Genomic DNA, 11,504 nt, shown 5'->3' with positions numbered 1-11,504 from the left:
GGTATATTTATACAATGGACTACTACTCAGCCATAAAAAGAATAATGCCATTTGCAGCAACACGGATGAACCTAGAGATTATCATACTGAGAGAAGTCAGACAGCAAAAGACAAAGATCATATGATATCACTTATATGTGGAATCTAAAAAATAATACAAATGAGCTTATTTACAAAACAAAAATAGTCTCACAGACATAGAAAACAAACTTACAGTTACCGGAGGGAAGGAGGGGCATAAATTAAAGAGTTTGGGATTTGCAGATACACACTACTATATACAAAACAGATAAACAGTAAGGCTTCACTGTACAGCACAGGGAACTATATTCAAAATCTTGTAATAACCTATGGTGGAAAAGAATTTGAAAAAGAATACACACACACACACATATATATCTGAATCATTTTGCTGTACACCTGAAACTAACACAAATTGTAAATCAACTATAGTTTAAAAAAATCAAAGCAAAAAGAAAAGCCCTTTGGGTATACTGGCAAAAAGAATACATGACTTACAGGAGAAAGAAAATCAGTCTGTTTTCAGACATCTAACAGCAGTGCTTTATACCAGAAGAAAATGGAATAACATGTTAGAGAAAATGTGAGCCAAGGATTTTACATCCAGCAAAATCGACCTTCATGTATGAAGAACAGAGATAAAGTATCAACATACAAGAACTCAGGGAGTAGTCTTCCTATGTGCCCTTCCTAAGGAATCTTCTAGAGGATGAACTTCAGACAATCATAATTAGTTGGGAGTGATGAAAGGACTAACAGCATTAAAACACACTTGGGGGGGGAGGGAGGATATAGCTCAAGTGGTAGGGCACATGCTTAGCATGCAAGAGGTCCTAGGTTCAATCCCCAGTACCTCCTCCAAAAATAAAGAAACCTAATTACCCCCCAAACCTCCAAGAAACAAACAAAAAACCACATTTGTGGGTAAAAACTTAGGGTAAAAGGGGAGACTGTTGTTTGTAATAGCAGATGCTCTGAAATGAAGATCTAGGACAAACATTTAAATAAATGAGAGGAAAATGGAGAGCGTACGTGCAAAATTTAAAAAAACTAATTGTAATTGGAGGTGATGGTATTACTGTTGTCACTCTGGGATTGTGTAAAGTGGGGTACAGCATCCCCTGTTACCTTGAGAACCAAGATTTTCAGTGTGGAAGAAAAGAGATACAAATGTAACACAGAGGAGATTAAATAAAAACATGATAGTCCTAAAACTGAAGTGGAAATAGCATTTTATCTTTATGTGTGTGCAAGTTGAGTGTGTACTTTTTTTTTTTATCCTGCTTTGTTCACTGAAAAGGTCAAGAAACGATTTTTTTAAAAGAATGCCAGTGTATTGAAAGTGTTTACTAAGGCATGGTTCCTTCCATCCTTTCCATAGGATTAAAAATACCTCTTGGTATCTGTGTCACGCTGATGTATATTCTCAGTTGAAAGCAACTTGGGTCAAACAATAGTGGTGCTTTATATTAATAATGAACAATCTCAGATCCTTGTCACCTGAGCTGGTGTCTAGCTATAACCCCTCTGCCTTCCCTGTAACAAGAGAAGTTTAGCTGAAATGATTTCTAAGGTCTTCTTCAGTCCTGTGAGTCTGATGATCATTTTCACATTGTAACACCGAGTATGCGCTTTTCTACTTCTCGGCATACTGTAATATAAATCACATTACGAAACACTTTTTTGAAGCACTTTTACCTGCCACGACACCTTCTCTGTGGGTCTTCCCTCTCCAGTTGCTCTTCTCTGGAACGACAGGCATCAACAGAGGGTTGGCTAAATAAAGTGATGCAGCCAAACTCTGGATTCCTCTGCAGGCATCTGAAAAGCTGAGCTGGACCTATAGTACTGATACTGCGGGAAAGCTTCCGAGATGAGAGAGAAAAACAAGAATTTGAAAACAGTATACAGTATAACAACACTGGGGTTTGAGAAAAATATGTGGAAATATTCAGTTACTTTACCCTTTTCTCCTGGGAATGTAATACAGTGGGTGAAAAAATTTTATGGAGAAACAGAGGGTATTATTACCTTTTCTTCCCATGTATTTTTGTGCAGCTGCTTAAAATTATTTTAAAATTGAAGAATAATAAAGCGCATGTAGTAAAATGGACAGCTTGAATTTTCACAAACTGATTATACTCTTGTATAATCAACACCTAGATCATGAATCAGCACAAACTCAGGCCCCAGTGCCCACTTACGCCCTCTTTCAGTCAGTACCCCCCCACCTAGGGTAACCACTACCCCTATTTCTCACGGTCCTGTTAATTTTTTATGAGCAAGATTACTTCTACAATATAAAATACCAAAAGAAAAATAGCTTCAAAGTGAAGATTCCATTTATTTATTCAAAACCCAGACAATATAACCTATTCTAGAAATCCAATAGTAAATGTTGGCCCCCAACTCCAAGAAGCTCACAGACAAATCAATGGCTCATTAATTAGTAACAGCTCTGGTAGAAACGAATTCAGCACTGCCAGTGCAAAGGAAGGCTGGGGGAAGCTGAGGAATGTTTCACAGAAAAGTAGGGCTTTAGAGGATGAGTAGAAGCTGGCTACTGACCGTTGCAAAATATACGAAGGCTGGAAAGAAACGCTGGCAGCACAAATGGAACTAGCTCTTTAAGACACCAGTTTGTGGGGAGGCCTGGTTACAGGTTAACCCTAGCCGGCTTGGCTTGTGGAGCTGCCAGGCAGGATGACATCACTGTTGATCGGGTTCCCCAGGGGGAGGGCACTTGCTAGCTGTGTGATGAGGAAAAGGAAGTCCCAGGAAACATTGCTGGGTGCCGAGGAAGGAAGCCATGCAGCGCACAGAGGCCGGACAGCCCATCATCAAGTTCAACCACTGTCAGAAGCCCATCTACAGCTTCAGCGTGCCGCGGTGCTGCCCTCTCTGCCAGCGGGACATGGGCGCCAGGAAGCTGGGGGAAGCACCTGTGAGCATCGCTAACCCATTCACCAACGGGCATCGAGAAAAGTGCTCATTCCTCCTCAGGCCAACCCAAGGGACGTTTCTCAGGTGCAGTGTTTTGAGTGTTGCATTGGATAATACAAACTATTCCCTCTGGGGTTTAGTCACTCAAATGTTCTTTTTCTAGTATGTGCCATGCAGTGTGAGATTTGGTGGATGACTGTTTCAGTGTCTGGGTGTTAAATCCTAAAACGTAGGCCTGCTGGTTTCAGAAGCAGAGATGAGGTGCACAATCTGGAGTGAATCTGCTTACACGATTTTAAGAGAGAGAAATTGACAGGCTGGGTATTTTTTTATCCATAGATTCTGTGCTAAAAGGCTAACCGGGAAAATGACCCAGCAGCTAATCTTATCAAAATAATACCTTTGAGTTAGTCTGTAACTTCTGTGACAAACAGGTACCATGCCCAGAGCCTGAGGAATGACCATCACTGACAGTATCTGTCACACAACTGAGAAGTAACTGGGGGGAAGGAGGGAGTGAATATGCAGGATTTAGGCAGCAAAGAGTGAGGCTGTGCACGCAGGGAGGGACCTGGGGACAGTACACACGAAGGCCCAGCGCCGTGATCAGCCACCGAAAACCATTTTCCCAGCTTCATTCTCACCTCTGAACCCACAGGGTCTCAAAAAACTCATGGTGGCTGCAACAAGCTGAGCTGGGGGTTGCGCTGAAGAAGGTGGTGTCCTTGGCCATCTTAAAGCGTGGGACTGCTTGCTTTAATGAGTAACCCGACATCCAGACCTGTGGTCTAACAAAGGAGCTTCGTCATCTAAAAACCCTCTGATTCACTTGATGCCTCTGCGGCAACACTCAGCGGGCACTTAATATTCTTCCAGCCAGTTTGCCAGGAGGCCGTGGCATTCCCATTTTACCAGTGAGGAAACAGATCAGAGAGGGTCTCAGGGCGAGGAAGTGATGGTCTGGGGTCACACATGGAGGTTAAATTACGTGGAATTACACATCTATTGCGCAGCCTCGGGTAGAGAATAATTTCAGGAAATAAGGGCTGTCCAGGAAAAGCAGGTACAAGTCACAAGACCAAAGGCTGCAAGACCAAACCGGGCGGTGTCGATTTCACGTAGAAGCCCACTGAGACGCGCCCAGGACCCTCTCACCTCCGTCTGAGGAGTCTGAGGAGCAGGCTGCCACCTCCTCTGGAAGGAGGGGAGAACGAGGAGCTTCTCTGGCAGCTGACTGCCTTTGCCGGCTGGGCCTCTTGGCCATGGAGCCAGGCGTCAGGCAGACTCCACGCTCCAGCAGGGCTGGCCTTCCAGCACACCCACCTTTAGAACTGGGGGGGGGGGGGCCAAGAAAACCCCGAGGGGTCGCAGGGCAGTGTTTTCTACCTCAGATGGACTCCTGGCTCCACCAGCTTGGAGACAGGGCTGCCACGAGCCTGCCCCTGGTGCTGAGCTCCGGCACCAGCCAAGAGGGGAGGCCCATCGCTCTCCTCCTTTAAATGCCAACGCTTCACGCCAAATACATGCAAATGAGAGGGAAAAACCCCCACTTGTTTCTTCCAGGGAATATGACGGAAGGTCTGATCTCCACGTTGGAATAACCAACACAAACGGTAAGTGCAGTTTCACTAAAAAGGCCTCACAGTACCCGCTCAGAGGAGGGCGGTATTTCTGGAGAAGAGGCAATCACGGCAGCACCTAGTGGTGCCTTGGTGCCGGGGTTCTGCTGCGCCAGGAGGCGGGCCGTGCTGCCCTCCCAGAGGGTGACGCCTGGCTCTGCAGCAAGGCCCCCCTGCCAACAACACGCAACACGTGGAAGTGCTTTCATTCTCACTCAGTCAAGAGCACGCACGCCTGTATCTAAAAAAAATTTTTTTTTTTTTTTAGTTTTTAACATGTTGATCGCCACATCACCCAAATCTGGGTGACAGTAGTTTCCTCAGGGGCACCTGATCCACGGTAGGCGATCAACGTGTTAAGAGAGGAAGAAACAGATGCCCAGAGAGGCTGAGTTGTCCAAGACCTCACCTTGTGTTAGACCCAGAACCTCAACTCCCTGATCCTTCACAGCCCACTGCACAGGGTCCCGGGTCTCCAGGGCCCGGCAGGGAGCCCAGGGATAGACGGGGAGGGATAAGCCCCGAGCACGTGGTGGGGCCTGCGGTGGTTTGCTTTAAAAAGTAAGAAAAGCAGGACTTTAAACAAAATGGTTCCTTTGGCTGGATTTCGCGTGGAGGGGACAGCCTGCAGGGAAAGACCCGGGCAATGCACCCGCAGGAGGTGCCGGCTGGCGAACGGCGAGCGAGGCCAGGCAGGCGCGGCTGTGACCAGGCCCCGCAGGTAAAGTCTGATGAGAGCCCTTCCTACTCCCTTGAGGCAGGAGAAATTGACACTGTAAACAGAAACCTGGGGCTGGTTTTGAACTCAGGGAATGGCACAAACGGTCGGATTTGTGCCCATCTCTGTCAGCAGAAATTTGTTGCTGATTTAAGGACACAAGACAGACCCCTCTGTAAAAAGAGAACTTCAGCAAGCACACGTGGCGATGATTGTCCCAGCGCTTGCTGTGGCCTCTGTCCCCTGAGGCAACCTTGACCTCATGGTGCAGAGAGCAGGGGGCAGCAGCCCACTGGTGGAGGGAGGTCCTAGGGCCTCCCCCGGTGGGTGCTATCTGGCCATCAGGAAGTGCGACCTGGGTTTCTGTTGTGTGAAGTTACCGGGGTACGTGTCCCCTTACACTTCTCCGTGACTCTGGCTTTGGCGGCAGGAGCTGTGTATAACTACACGGTGCGCGGGGTCCAGCGAGACGAAGCGGGCTGGGAGCAGAGTGTAAGCATCCCACTCCTGCAGCCCGGCATGTTTGGACTGATGGACCAGTGGGACAAGTACCTGGAAGACTTCTCCTGTGCGGGGGCCTGGCTGCCTCACAGGTAGGACGGGGCCGCAAAGACCATCCGCTCCCTGGCCCTCATTAACCACCAGGTGGGATCCCGGCTCACTGAGAACTCTAAGCTGCATTTAGCTTCATGCTGAGCCTGTACTGAGATAGCAGCGTCTGTAACAGGATTTAAGCAGGGGTTGAATGACTTGGGGTTTTCCGCAGAGGTGAGCCAGCTTACATTTACACAATAGCATCATAGCATTCTAAAAGCTGAAAGGACCAGAACTCACCTCTCTGAATTATTTTACTTATATAATTACCATTTAATAATAATGTACAGCAGGATGCATAGTATTCTATTTTCATAAAGCAAAAAAATTTTAAGTGATGTTCAAAATGTCAACCTATCTACAGCTTCCCTTTTAAGTTTTAGAAATTCTGAAATCAGTCTCTGAATTCCTTGCTCGCTCATCGCTGTAGACGATGAAGAGCGTACCTGCAGACCTGTTTTGATGCTTCCTTTGAAATAAATATAGACACTGTGGGATATCATGAAACTCAGACATGGAATTCCACTTTTAGAATCTAGAATTTCAGTGAAATAAAGCTCCCCCTGCCCAAATGGGGACTTATGCAGTCTAGGTCACCACTGTGAAGGTCTGGGTGAGGCCCATCTGTACTTAAGTTGCAAGTAGCAACAGCCCAAGACGCCAGGTGTCCCTCAGAGCTGCACTGCGGACACTCTGCCATCAAGGGTGCTGGTACGTGCTGGGCCCCGCTGGCGGAGTGAGCCCGACTCCAACCACAGAAGGCCACGGGCAGCTCTGGGGCTGAGCCTGTCCTCCCCCGCCCTGTCCTGCAAGGTACGAAGAGGACCAGCACAACTGCTACAGCTACGCCCTCACGTTCATCAACTATGTGCTGGCCGTGGAAGGCCAGGAGCCGCTGGACAAGGACCAGTTCACGGAGATGTTCGTGGTCCCCAGGACAAGGAAGGCTTCCAAGTACATCACACTGCACCGGGCGATCGAAGAGCGGGGCTTCTATGTGCCCGACCGCCCTGATCCCGAGACAAGCCCGCCCCCAGGGAGCGGCTCTGCTGAGCACCGAGCACCACAGCAGACCGGACAGGACGTCAGGGGTGACCCCCTGTAACAGCTACTGGGCCTCTCGGTGCGTCAAGCTGTGGTTAATTTAAAAAGTGTTTTGGATTTCCTTTAAGCATATTTCAGCTCACTGCAGTTTAAGAATTAGTGAGATTAATAAAAATTGCCCTGGGTTTTCAAAACTGTATGCATTACAACTGAATTCTTTCCCTTGTGGTTTGGGGTCCATGTTACAGCGTAAAGTGGTGGCACTTTTTATTCACAGAGCAGTGAAAATTCTCCCTACAAATCAACCAGTGCTGAACAAATTCAGTGTGCGTCTAGGACATGGGCATCTGTAGGAAGGTGAGCGAGACCCTGACGATCTATGAAGTAATGAGTGCCTTCACTGCCCTGTTTTTCTGTAAAAAGCACATGGAAACCTTCTGACAATCAGTAACAGTGAAAATAAAAGGAAAAAAGTTCTTAGAATCTGAGTTGGGAGCCGGGCTCCCCTCCTGAATCAGCCTTTCCAGGGCGATGCGCATAAACAGGACGGCAGCTCCTCTGTCGCAGGAGGACAGTCCCTCCTTCCATCTGACCTGGCGTGAGCAGCTGCGGCGTCCGGGCCACCACGGCAAAGCACCTGCTCTGCTCACGGTCAGTGCAAAATTCAGGAAGGACACCATGAAAGTCTGCCTTCTTTATCCAATGCCTTTGGGGGAGGAAGGGGACGACTGGGATGAGGAACCATGAGGCACATTAGAACTTTTACACCCAAATCATCACCAGACTCCACACAGCCAATGGGCAAAACGGTTCAGAATTCCTCTTTGGGAACTGCTTCCAGAACTCTTTATTTTTGACCAAATGTCAAAACTTTCCACCGAATCTTATTCCCCAGGGTGGTAACCGAATGATGTCTAATTCCCCAAAACCAAACCCACTTTCAAGGAGCTGACAATCAGTCAGCAATAAAGATATTCAGAGAACTTGCTACAGACCCTTAAAGCTTGTTTTCAGAGAGACATCAGGTCAGTTCCTCTGCACTGGCCACGTCAGTGGGAAAAAATGCACGCAGACCGACACGTGCATTTGTAAGTTTCAGGGCTGCTCTGAGAAACACCAACTTGCCACCTAGAAAGTGATACCACTTTAAACAGAGCCCTGTCTGCTATTCCGTGGAGTACAGAGAATCATCAAGACCTCAGCAGGTAAAGGTGAAAAAGCGCTGAGTTTGGGGAACACTCCCGTGTGCCCCATTCTCTTCACACTCCATCTGAGGACTCTGCTGCTCTGGTCCAGTTCTTTACCCGATGATTAGTCATTACAGCTGCATTTAACAAGTATCACGGAAGACTCCACCCAGGGTAAACACTTCTCACTCCTCCCTTTTCGTCCCCAAGCCACCCTGTGGGGTGGGTACCGACATTATGCCCATTTTACAGACGAGAAGGGAAACTCACCTGCCCAAAGTCACACAGTGGCAAAACCAGGGTTCAGACCAGGGCTGAGTGCCAAACCTGTGCACATAACCCCAGCACTCTGAAAGCGACCAGGGGTACGCAGGACGCACGGCACAGGGGTCAGCAATTTGCCAGAGAAGATCCAGGAGAAGGCTGCTTTCATCAACATCCAAATATCAACAGAAGGTAAGCGACGTGTCACAAAACAATTAAAATGAGAACTGTTAGTATCAAAAATGCCACTTTTATGCTACTTTCTTAGTGCCACATGACCTGGTTTTCAAATAAACCTTTAAAGGCCCCCACTCCCTACTGTCGGGGCTGCTCTGCACCCTGGAGGTGACACTGGCCGCATATTTCCCTTTGTGTAGTGTGTTATCACCTCATTTCCCCACTTCACTAGATGAAAATGTCCCCTAAGTAAGTGGAGAAGTCCCTGGAGAAAGTAGGCGAGTTTCAAATGCCAAAGAAGTTCCCTGTTGGGAAAAGACGGCGGGAATGACAGTGAGAAAGGTGATCAAACAAATGACACATCCCTGGCTGAGCCTGCGCTCCCCCTCTCCCCACGTATGGCTTTTTGCACAATGGGTGACAGAATAAAACTAGTGAAAAGTGTTGCTTCCACAAAGCTTCTCGGCCTTCTTGAGCAGGGCGAGCCATTGTCTTCAAGCTCGCGAGACTCCTGTAAGGAGGATGCGCAGCCCATCAGCGAGACGCCACTGAGCACATGCTGCTACAGAGGGAGAGGAGAGAGGATGTGGAGGTGGGTTTCAGTTTTAAAGCAAGCCTGGAAGGTTCTCTAGGTTTAAGAACCACGTGGGCCTAATGCTTTGAAGGGCATGGGCGAGGCGGCAGCAGCTCCCCAACCGAACCACAGAAACTCCTGAAGGGGGGTTCTGTCGCAGAGCAGATTTCCCATCTTGGTGAACCTGAGCTTTTTTCCTTTTTTGAAAACAAATGCCAACTTATACATTTATTTCAAAAGGTATGAAAGAAGTGTTAGGTCACAGAGCTTCCAAGATAAGCTAATGCTGCTTTTAGCTGGAAACCAGTAGGGTGACGGAAACCAAGACCTCAGCTGGTGTATCACCCCTGCGCCCAGCCTTGTGTGGTGCTCAGACTGCACACATGACAGAGGAGGACCCTTCACATGGGGCCTCTCTGACCCAACACGATGCTTCCAGGCAACCTTCTAGAGCTTTCAGTTACCAGTAATCACCAGGGTCTTTCCACTTTTCTACATCTTCAGTGTAGCCTTTATTCCAAGGAGTCACCATAACCTTCAAGGCATGCTGGCTGACAATTAGGTAACTGGAGAGCTGACGCGGTGACAGCACTTCGGGGAAGCATCCATAGAGGAGCTTTCCTCATAAAGGCACTCGATGCACGGATGAGGCTTGGGAAGAAGTGTCATCACAAATGATGACCGAAATAGGGAAGAAACGGCTCTTGAGATTTCTGGCTGACATTCAAGGTTCTGGACAGTGGTGATTCAAAGCCGTGTCCTTTACTTTGTCTAAGGAGCCTGGAGGAAGCAAGGCAGACGGTAAAAATGCTGACCAACCACTCCCATCACTGATGAAGAGCAAAGAGCTCACCACCAAGAAGCTCCTTCAAACTGATGGTCACCTCTGGTCACAAGCAGGGGAGGGGGAGGAGCCCCGTCAAACGGCCGCCACATCTTTAAGATGCAGGTTGCGCAAGCCTGATGATTTGACAGCAAGGATCACGGATAGAACAGCAGCAGTGAGTTAAACTCACGACCACAGACAGCATCTCAGGTTGTCAGGAGTGCTAAGCCCGGGGTCAAGGAAATGGAAACAGAGGTCCATTTTGGTCTTTTTCATCTCACAGCTTCCACAGATGATTTTCAGCCATCCGCTTCTGGAGTATCCTGTGCCGAGGAAAAGCCTGCCTGCCAGTGACCTGAATCTGGACGCTGGATGGATCTCAGACCCTGTCTCTTTCCCTGGGTCCCTCTCCCTCACTCCCCACTGTGCCCTCCCTCCCCTCGCCCCCCAGACAACTCTTTACTGACATTTAACTGATTTAAGAAGGGCTGTTTATTGTGCTTTACCAAGTGCTAACTGCATTCACGACGCATCTTCATACATCATTTCACCACATGGTTTTGTAACAAGTTCAGTGAAGCGAGATACAATTCTTATCTAATACTGAACAATAAATACTGTGTGCGCTCCACACAACGTGCCCACCAATGAGTTCACTGGGAATTAAATAATTAGGTAATTGTGGTTTTTATATGTTTCCTGTGATACAGAAATCCTTGGTAGACAGTAAACGGATTTTTCCGTGTCTGAGTAGCTGGTTGAAGTCCCTGGACAATCTGAGACACACTATCACTTTTTCTGTTGAAAATAATGGAACACAGGGCCCTGCAATGTCCAGACCTGGCTGGCCCTCTTCCAGGACAGGCTGGACGTGGGGAACAGGAGAGGCCTGTGCCCAGAGGTGCACTGGAAACTGCAGAGGGCGGAGTAAAGGTGAACGACGATCATGCTCAGGTCAAGTCAGAGAGGAACAGGAGCTCCCTGGTGCTGGGAGAGCCCTCCTGGGACGCACCTGGTCCAGCACCCCCACGGAGGGGACGAGGCCCAGCGGCGAGAAGCTCAGGGCCAGCGTGTCAGGAACCGATGCGAGGGCAGGACCAGGAGTCCCGGCACAGGGCTCCTCCCCCGACTCCCGTGTAATTTTACCTTTTAAAGCACATTTTCCAGTGCTGGGAGCGCCAGGCCCTTTAAAACTTCTAAATCAACGGCGATTACAAAGGACGCTTTACCTCGCCCTGCACTGGGCCTATCGGAGGAGACTAAGCATTTGGTGGGGAAATCGGACACTGAGGTGCAGCTGTCAGAGTTCGTCTTGGTCGCTCCTCTCCCGTGAAGAAACCCAGCGGCTTAGAATCACTTCCTGTGATCAATCAGAACACAAAGGTGAGTTTCAAAACCAGAAATGAACAGACATGCTGAGCGCGTGTTCGCAGGGGTGGGCTGTCTGTACGAGCGCGACGCCTGCTCCCTTCCTAGTAACTAACCATCCGGAGAGCGCGGGAACGGCACCCACTGTCCTCTCCTGAGGGTTCCGGGC

The 11,504-nt window shown here is 48.5% G+C and overlaps 2 protein-coding genes across 11 annotated transcripts in view; one reads left to right on the top strand and one right to left on the bottom strand.

Annotated features, from left to right (window-relative positions):
• The first annotated feature begins 2,398 nt into the window (after positions 1-2,398).
• Positions 2,399-7,133, top strand: MKRN2OS (MKRN2 opposite strand). 2 transcript variants are annotated; one of them, XM_006180091.3, is made up of 4 exons: positions 2,424-3,048; positions 4,528-4,577; positions 5,732-5,894; positions 6,709-7,133. In XM_006180091.3, exons 1-4 carry the CDS (start codon positions 2,831-2,833, stop codon positions 6,998-7,000), a joined length of 723 nt encoding a protein of 240 aa, XP_006180153.2. In that variant the 5' UTR covers positions 2,424-2,830; the 3' UTR covers positions 7,001-7,133. The 2 variants fall into 2 exon arrangements, with proteins under 2 accessions (XP_032314897.1, XP_006180153.2); XM_032459006.1 differs by lacking the exons at positions 5,732-5,894; positions 6,709-7,133 and adding an exon at positions 5,201-5,725 and having other exon boundaries at positions 2,399-3,048.
• A 3,308-nt stretch (positions 7,134-10,441) lies between these two features.
• The window catches only part of TSEN2 (tRNA splicing endonuclease subunit 2), an 86,943-nt gene continuing 85,880 nt past the window's right edge, over positions 10,442-11,504 (bottom strand). For all 9 annotated transcript variants that reach the window (XM_032459005.1, XM_032459002.1, XM_032458997.1 and 6 more), the window contains one exon: positions 10,442-11,327. In XM_032459005.1, the coding sequence (XP_032314896.1) occupies positions 11,268-11,327 (60 nt within the window). In that variant the 3' untranslated portion in view covers positions 10,442-11,267. The remainder of the gene's footprint in view (positions 11,328-11,504) is intronic.

This window comes from Camelus ferus, chromosome 17 (assembly GCF_009834535.1).
Source record: "Camelus ferus isolate YT-003-E chromosome 17, BCGSAC_Cfer_1.0, whole genome shotgun sequence".
Lineage (NCBI taxonomy): Eukaryota > Metazoa > Chordata > Mammalia > Artiodactyla > Camelidae > Camelus > Camelus ferus.
The sequence above is the reverse complement of the archived record's forward strand: the minus strand, read 5'-3'. Positions and strand labels throughout refer to the sequence as shown.